Consider the following 9,850-nt stretch of genomic DNA (forward strand, 5'->3'; position numbering starts at 1 on the left):
TTTAGCGGAAGATGTCGCTAGAATCTATATTAAAGAAGTGTTTATAAGATATAGAGTACTAAGCAAAATTATATTAGATAGAGATCTAAGATTCGTAATAGTATTTTAGGAAGTGTTCTTAGCGAAGTAAGGAGTTTAAGTAGTAACTTCTACTATATATTATCCGCAGACAGACAGTTAAATAGAAAGATTAAATTAGACACTAGAGCAGTATCTAAGGCATTATATTAATTATGTATAGAATAATTAGGTATCGCTATTACTAGTTATACAGTTTGTATATAATATAACACCTTAAGAAGGAATAGGCATATTACCATTTAAGGCAAATTATGGATATAAGCTAAGAATATTGTTAATACTATAGCAAGTGAAGAAAATAAGTAGTATAGCTAAAGAAAGAATAAAGATATTAATAAATCTTTATGTAGACCTTACGGAATTAGTAAAGAAAGTATAAGAGAGAATAAAAAAGTACTATAATGCTAAGAGATCTAAGGGACCAGATCTTAAGGAGGGAGATAAAGTGTGGCTACTATATAAAAATTTTAAGAGTTAACAACTAAGTAAGAAATTGGACTATGTTAGACTAGGACCTTTTAAAATTATATAAAGGATTTCACTAGTTATGTTTAAGTTAAACCTACTAGCTAAAATAAAGATCTACCCTATATAACACATCGCAATACTAGAGCTAGTATATAGAAATGTTAAGTTACCGGTCTATAAGGCAGACACGTATAAAGGATAAGAAGAAGACAAATAGTAAGTTTTAAAGATCGTTAACTATAAGGATATTAACGACGAAATATAGTATAAGGTTAAGTAGATAGGCTACACTAAGACTACCTAGGAGCTACTAGAGAATTTAAAAAACGCTATAGGAAAGGTATAGGAGTATCGGAAGAGATTAGGTTAGGTAGTATTAATAAAGAAGGATTACTAAAGAATAAGTCACCTAAGGGGGACCTAAGAAGAGCAGTTGCCGAACTACTCGGATTTGTTTCCTTCTCTATTGGAAGAGAATCCGTTTTTTTATTACCTAGTTCCTATAAATATTATTTTATAAGTTTCTACTCCTTAGAATAAACCTTCTTATAAACCTTCTTAAGACGAAGTAGACGAGTAGATGCCGTAATTTGAGTATCTAGGGCCTTCTATTCCACGTTATAGGAATATTCTAACTTAGTAAGGGCTTATAATAGTTTACTATCTAGCCGCGCAGCAGTAGATTAAACACGAGACCCTAAGATAAATTAATTAAGGAACTAGACGATTATTAGGAGTAATAAGTCGCGTATATTTAGCATTAGAAGTAGAGCGAATATTATAAAACGAATAAATATTTACTTTAGTACACTTTAAGTAAGAGGACGGTTATTATAAAGATGGGTTCGCTAACGTAATATAAACTAACCCCTCTTTTAAACAATAAGAATACGGAGACGGTATAATCTTACTAAAAGATAATATTGCAGCAATAGTGCGAGTACGACGTTGGGCGTGTAAAGAAGAAATTACTTTAGGTATAATAAGCAATAATATTAACTAAATTAATTAGACAGACATTATACCTCTAGTAAATAACTTAAAGATGTTTTAAATCTTTAAGAACGAAGATAAAGAGGAGGGAGATAGTATTACGGACGCTTTAAGTACGATATTATAACTACTTAGAGAAAAAACAGAAGAAGCTAGTTAGTTAATTTAGGCACGGTCTAGGATGGAGCCGATAGAACTATATGACAAGGAATAGTAACTAAGGTTATATAATATGCTATATATTAAACAAGAGAAATAAGAGGAACTTACGTACCTTATATATAAGACGTATATTACGTATAAGTAGGATTTTATAGGAGTATAGTTGTGTATTTAAGAACCCTTAGTCCCTACCTAGATAGTTCCTACCTTGTAGTGATTCTTAGAATATAATTGGAGTTAATCTGTTGGGCAACTACTCCACCAGTTGTTATTACGTTGTTAACCCTTGTACTTGCATTTCCTACATACCTAGCCCATTAACGAGCCTATTGTAGTTCTTGCTACAAGGTTCCGTTACACCTACTAAATTCTACTATATTCTGCTAACCTATAATTAGCCCGCCCAAAGCTAGCGCCTTAGCAGCTAACCCTATATATTTGTTTACATTAGTCCTAGCAACCCCTTTTCCTTCTCTTTAGCTTAGTATCTTTATAAAATAGCATTCTATAAGCTTTAGTTTAGAGGTATTTATATAAGCCGTTACAAATATAAAATAAATAGCCCTTAAGCGTGCTGCGGTAGAATCCTATTGCTGCATCCTATAGCTATATAGTATTATTAGCGGATATAGACGTTACTAGCTAGCCGTTTAGTAAAAAGGCTATAGCTCTAATATAGGACGAATAGCCCTTAAGCGTGCTATGGTAGGATCTTATTACTACATCCTATAGCTATATAGTGTTGTTATAGAATATAGACGCTACCAGCTAGCCATCTAGCAAAAAGGCTATAGCGATAACACTAGATAAATGGCCCTTAAGCGTGCTATAGTAGGATCCCGTTACTATATCCTATAGCTATATAGTATTATTATAGGATATAGACGCTACTAGCTAGCCGTCTAGCGAGAAGGCTATAGCAGTAACACTAGACGAATAGCCCTTAAGCGTACTGCGGTAGGATCCCGTCGCTATATCCTATAGCCGTATAGTGTTATTATAGGATATAGATGCTACTAGCTAGCCGTCTAGCAAGAAGGCTATAGCGATAATATAAGATAAATGGCCCTTAAGCGTGCTGTAATAGAATCCTATCGCTGCATTCTATAGCCGTATAGTATTATTAGCGGATATAGACGCTACTAGCTAGCCGTCTAATAAGAAGGCTATAGCGAAGACAATAGACGAATAGCCCTTAAGCGTACTGCGGTAGGATCCCGTCGCTATATCCTATAGCCGTATAGTATTATTATAGGATATAGACGCTACTAGCTAGCCGTCTAGCGAGAAGGCTATAGCGCTAATACTAGACGAATAGCCCTTAAGCGTGCTGTGGTAGAATCCCATCGCTGCATCCTATAGCTGTATAGTATTATTATTAGATATAAACGCTACTAGCTAGCCGTCTAGTAAGAAGGCTATAGCAATAATATAAGACAAATGGCCTTTAAGCGTGCTATGGTAGGATCCCGTTGCTATATCCTATAGCTATATAGTATTGTTAGCGGATATAAACGCTACTAGCTAGCCGTCTAGCAAGAAGGCTATAGCAATAATATAGGATAAATAGCCCTTAAGTATACTGTAGTAGGATTCCGTTACTGCATCCTATAGCTATATAGTATTATTATAAAATATAGACGCTACTAGCTAGCTATCTAGCGAGAAGGCTATAGCGCTAATAAGGGATAAATAGCCCTTAAGCGTGCTGTAGTAGGATCCCATCGCTATATTCTACAGCCGTATAGTATTGTTATTGGATATAGACGCTACTAGCTAGCCATTTAGTAAGAAGGCTATAGCTCTAATATAGGACGAATAGCCCTTAAGCGTGCTACGGTAGGATCCTATCGCTGCATCCTATAGCCGTATAGTGTTGTTAGCGGATATAGACGCTACCAGCTAGCCGTCTAGTAAGAAGGCTATAGCGAAGACACTAGATAAATGGCCCTTAAGCATATTACGACAAGTATCCCAATTATCTTCTACCTTTAATAGCCTAATAGCCCACCCTAGAATATAGTCTATAAATATTCTTTGTATTATACTTATTTCTAGCGCAAAAATTAGGGCCGATAAATAAAGCTAGAAAGGCGTATTCTCTATTACTGGTTAAAACCGCAATATAAATCGCTTTATATTATATAGAAAGCTTAAAAAAGCATTCTTATCTAACTACGTAATAAGTTAGTAGAAGCGCTAATATAAGATATCTAGAACAGCCTTACGTATATAAGCGCTTATAGACTATTAATTATATAAACTCCTTTATAGACTTCTTTAATAAGACTTATAGCTTCTAGCTAATAAAAGAAATACTCTTTAAAAAAGAAGTGAGCTAAATCCCTATTATAAATATAGCTTACGCCCTGTTCTAAATAATATACCTAATAGTAGTAAGCGTATTAGAGTTCGGGTAGTAAATTATTAGTAACTATATATTAATTAATTTCGCTCCTTAGAGTTTTAGGCATTAAGTTATATATATTTTTCCTTAGACCCTTTAGGCTATACATTAATTAAATATACTTATTAGCTAGGTCCTTATATATCTCCCTCTTATCTACCTAAAATGGGCTCTTTCCACACTTTTGAGGATTGACGAGAAAGTCGCGAAAAGATAGATATAGAAGCCTTATAGGCATGTCTTCGTTAATAGAAATGCTAAGTACTAAGTTTAGCAAGTCTAGCTAGTAATTAATATCCTCTTTAGAAATACTAAGGAGGTATATAAGTAAGGTAATAGAAAGAGAACTCTTTAGGATAATAATACTTCTAACTATTTCTTAAAACTCGCTTATCCGCCTTTCTTTATCTACTTTATTATTATTATTAAATAGTTAATCTAGGATTAGGAGGTATATCCTATTAAGCTTTAAGACCTAGGTTTCCATCTAATACTAAAGTATAATACCTAAACTTTTTTTAGGACTATCTCTTTTATCTCTAATATATTAATAGGCTATAGCGGCGAAGATAAAAAGCGGGATAGCTATATTAACTAGAGCCTAAATTTAGTCCCTACCGGGCCAGTCTATAGATAGTAAGCGCTGTTCTCTTATTTTTACAAGTTTATACTCTAAGAAGACGGCTATATTATATTTAATTATCTGCTTTAGTACCTTATAAAGGATTAAGTCTTAGTATATTCCGTTTAGCATTTAATTAAACCTAAGACAAATAGGGAGCTCCGGTTTACTTATTATAAAAACCTATAATAATACCGGCTTAAGTCCTTTAGTCTATAAAAGAAGTTGGAGAATTACTTATATGTCTTTATCCCGCTCGCACTTATCTAGCGCGTATATTACAATAATCAATTCTAAAGCGTTGGCGTGTGCCGTTTTTAAAAGCGGTTAAAGGATTAGCTTCTTAAACTAGTCTTTTAAAACCTTCTCGGAAATAGCTAGGTTGGCATTAATTACTTTCCTTATACCTAATCTTAGTCCTAGGACATGGCCTACTAGGTCTATAGCGATAGTAGTAAAAAACTTTATAGCATTGCCGCGCTCTCTTTTACCTTTCTTAAAGAAGAAGCTAGCCCCTAATTAACGTTAGCCGGCAAGCAGCTGGGTAATAGTCTATATAATTATAGACTTTCCGGTGCCAGCTATACCGTTTAGCCAGAATATTAGCTTGCCGTTTCTGTCCTTCGCCTATTCTATTATATGATGTTATAGCTTAATCTAAGTATTTAGAAGATATCTTGCGTTATACTCCTCTATATAAGAGTTAAAGGACGCTCTTTTAGCAATTAGCACTTTGGCTAGGTCGGTCTCCCACTAAAAAGTATTAGTTGTCTTATTAACTAGATTTATCTTCTAGTTGACGTTGAGGATAAGGTCCTTATATAGATATTTCATTAACTTTTACTAAAACTATTAGACATACAAAACTTATATTTAATCGACCTAAAGCACGAGGCTAAAAGTTTGCTCGCATCCTTATAAATAGGCGACCATCTTCTCCACTTATTTACTTATAAAGGGCCACTTTAGAGCTTATACGCTAAGCCAGCTCATAGCCTTACGGGTCTTTCTCGGCTCTAGATCCGTCTTTAAGTCCTATATCTATATAAGGCATTCCTTAAGCAACTTAGACAAGTTATACATATTTAAAAGTAGTGCTTTGTTTAGTCTATTTAATAGCTACTTAATCTTTCCAAGCACCTTTAATGTTGGTAACCTTTTTATAGAGTCGTTCGATATCTTCTTTTATATTCTTAACTTTAGTTAAGTACTAAAAGTAAAGCGAGGAAACTTTTATAGATATGTCAATTATAGTAATAACACTTACTGCTCCCAAAAGGCCGTCTATAATGTAAAGTATAGCGACGCGGCGGGGTTTAGTGGAAAAGGAGCATTAGTAGCTGCGGTGCGATCCCTTAGACTATAAAATTAACTTTTTAATAAAAAAGGTTAGCGATATCCGCTTGCAAATATACATATATCCGCTAATTAATTCTATAGTCTAGGCTTACTAAGGTAAAAGTACTGTTTAGGTGCTAAGTACGCCTCTTACTTAATACAGTTTGCCCACGCTAGTAAGGAGGGCAGCCGACCCGCTTCGGCCATAGGGTTATTAAGGTGGCGCTTCCTAAACATTAGTGCGGTTAAAGCTATAATCCACTTTATAAAGGAGATAGGACGTTTATATCTAAGCGAATAAGATATAGTAAGCGTATAAGCCGATTTTAATAAGCGAATACTCTAAGGATCCCCTCTCCTACCTACACCTCCTAACTAACTATACTGCGAGCCTCTACCTTACGTGATTTTGCTAGTATATCGCCGATTAAGAAGCGCACGACGCTAGAATAGCCCTGTGGACATAAGGCGACAAAAACTACGTACTTGGGCTCGCCTCTAAACTCTAACTTACTTCTAATAGTAACGTATTACTTTCCTTTATTTCTTTAGTTAAGTATAGTGTTAAGCAAGCATATTAGGGCAGGAAGTATTTAGCTAGCGCTCCGTAACGACCTATACCTTAGATGGTATATAGCCATAATAAAAAATATATATATACATATATATATATATACGTTTTTAAGGCGTAGAGCAAGTTCTTTAGATACGTCCTAGTAGCTTAGTACTATCCCGTACGGTTGTATATTAATAGTAATAATCTATATATATAATTGATACGCATCCCTATATACTACAAAAATCTACGCTAATATTTACCTATCTAGTTCTAGGTATTTAATCAAACCTAGCGAGTTAAATGGCTTCTCCTTTACGAGGGATCCATCCATATCCTTAAGTATATATTATAGTTAATTAATTATTAAGGCTCTTTACGGTATTGCTCGTCTACCTAAGACAGTAACTGTTCTTTCTCTCCTTTCTGGTTATCTGTACAATTATAGGGTTAACTACTAGGACTTTGCTACAATATCTCTATACTTTAGATTAATAAGTTTATAGCTACAAAGGGGAACTAGTTTTCTATATAGGATAAAAGGTATTAAAGAGAAGGCGCAGGAGACTTTTAGGGGGTTATATTAACGCCTCAAAATAGCGTTAAATTACCATTATAAAAGGAAAACTAATTAGCAGTGCTTATCTTAATCTGTTTAGCTAGCTTAGCTATAGGTAAAAGGGACAAGCTAGAAGCTAAAAGGAGCTTACTAGGATTGATAAAATTACTATTATAACTCTATAAATCCTCTTTAATATAGCACGTGGCTACAGAATTAATAGCTGCGGAAAGTATAAGTATCTAATTATAGATTAGCTAGGAATACTTTAGATTTATATCTAAGAGCTATTAGTGAAATAGCCTCGTCGTTACGGCCTTAGGCTTTAAACGTAAATATAAGATTAGCTATACTACTTAGCGTATCTAGATGCTCCTCCCCAAGCACCCTTAAGCTCGTCTCCATCACTTATATAAACAGCTCTTCGGCCTCCTTCTACCGCCCTTAATTCCTATACGTTAACGCCAGGTTAGCTATACTAGTTAGCGTATCTAAATACTTCTAGGAATAGGGCATCCCTATCTCTATTAAATTTATCGCCAAGCTATATATATATATATAGCATAGTGCGTAGCGCGCCGCACCTACTAGGTAAGTACGTTGTATTCCAGAGCGCCGATAACCAAATTATAGTATATATATTAACGGACTGGTTTAGATAAAACTAAAAAAAGAGGTTCCGCAGCTATAATATAGTAGGCTACGCGTATAACGTATTAATCAGTCTAGACGGCTAGCTTATTTCCAGCAGTAATAGTAAAGGCTATGTCTGCTTCTAGAACTAGAAGATATATAAGATATAGTATAAGATCTAGGCAAGTAACAGTTTAGTATTAGCAATGCAGTAGTATTTAAGGGAGACGTCTAAGGTAGTTACCGGAGACTTAAATAGAGCAATTAAATACTAGGATTAAGCAGGAATATAAAAGGAGAGATTATATTTTACCTAAGGAGACATAGACGCCGTTCTTAGATAGTATAATTAGCGAGTAGATATACGAATATAATACCTATACAGTCTATTATAATATATTATTATATATAAAGCAACCTAGTACTCTAATTAAGCCCGCCCAAATACTTTATAAAGCCTTACCTACTATAATACACCTAGCGCCGTAGCCTCCCCCCACTTCATTACCCTTTTAATCCTGCCCTAAAGCCATCTCCTCTATTGCCATAACCGCGTTCTCCGGCTCCTAAATCCGCTGCCTAACCTACCTCTGTACCTCCTCTCCTGCCTCCGCATCTGGGCCCTCCGCGATACGCTTATAGGCTTTTAGTAGCTTCGCCAGCTCCTTACGCGCCGCGGCGTGGTTATCAGCCGCGTACACCGTCCAATTCTCCGTCTCCTTAGCCACAATCTTAAATTTATTACAGGCGGTAGCGTAGCTGTATAGGGGGGTTTAGTTTAGGAGTTTTAAGCTATTTAAGGAGGATAGAGAGGGCAAGGGAAGCTAGAGGAGGTAGAGGGTTAGGGCTGGGCCAGGGGAGAGGGGAATGTGGGCGTTATAGGAGACTAGGGATGGCGAGGCCTATAGATCCTAGATCTCCTCTATTTTCTAGTATTAAGAGGTTATAGGTTAGTCTCTTTCAGCCTAGCTAAATAGGCTATAAAGTGTCGTTTTAGGATAGTTTAAAGGCTTAGTACTACCGGTAGTGCTGCCGGTGCTAGTACGTAGTAAGAACTTAGAGGGGAAAAGGTGCGGAGGAGGGGGCGGGCGAAGTGCTAGCTATGGCGGTAGAGGGGGCGGGAGAGCATTATGGGTTTTTAGATAGGTAGATTTAGATCTTTAGATAGAGGTAGAGAGATAGGACTTAAATTATAGGAATTTTATTATTAGGGGTATAGAATATTAAGATAGAAGAATTTAATTACGTATGCGTTATAATTAGGGCGGAGAATTAGGGTAGCATAACTCCCCCTTAGACCAAACCAAGGCGAGGGGTAAGGAACTCCGTTATAGCTTAAATAATAATTATTGTTTTACTAATAGAAGGAATAAAAACTAGAAATTAATTCCCTTATCCAACCGAGGTGGGAGAGGGTAGATGCTATAAATTGTACTCTTTAAGCCCTCCTAAAGTGCTTTATGTTATATTTTATATCACAAGTATTAGTTTAAGAAAAGTTATAGGATTTAATAATATATTAGATTTCCAATACTTATAATAGGGGGGAGACTTAACCTAACTTAGCTAAGAAACCCTACTGCGTGGACTAATAGCTAAGCCGCTAATCCTTATTAAGGAAAGGCCAAAAGATTAGCTAGCATATAACCTTATCTCTAGACGGACTCTATAGTCCGCTATTAAGAGCTTTATAGCTAACATTCTACGCCAACTTTATAGCTTTAAATCCCTTAATATATTAGTAAGCTTACCAAAATACTCCTTCTTTACTTTACTAAGAGAATTGTTACTAGAAGTACTAAGCCTTTTAATTTTATTATAGACGATTTAAATAATATAAGAAGTCGCATTAGTAAGAGCTTAGTTAACGATCTTTAGTCGTAGTTAGTAAATTATTAAGTTTACTAACGAAGGGTTACAGTCTTACACAGTCCCTTAGTTTAATCTTAATATTCCTCTCGTCAGGAAAAAATTTACCAGCATTTTTACAGCATTTGGCAGCATTTGGCGGCCAAATGCGCATTCCGCGCA

The 9,850-nt window shown here is 35.4% G+C and overlaps 1 protein-coding gene across 1 annotated transcript; it reads right to left on the reverse strand.

Annotated features, from left to right (window-relative positions):
• Nucleotides 1-8,403: 8,403 nt before the first annotated feature.
• Nucleotides 8,404-8,577, reverse strand: K441DRAFT_590614 (uncharacterized protein; the record flags this gene model as incomplete). The annotated part of the gene is made up of 1 exon (XM_067644809.1): nucleotides 8,404-8,577. A coding segment is annotated over one exon (174 nt), but the record flags the coding sequence as incomplete, so codon positions are not given.
• Nucleotides 8,578-9,850: the final 1,273 nt, after the last annotated feature.

This window comes from Cenococcum geophilum, assembly GCF_001692895.1.
Source record: "Cenococcum geophilum 1.58 unplaced genomic scaffold K441scaffold_73, whole genome shotgun sequence".
NCBI classification, from domain to species: Eukaryota; Fungi; Ascomycota; class Dothideomycetes; order Gloniales; family Gloniaceae; genus Cenococcum; species Cenococcum geophilum.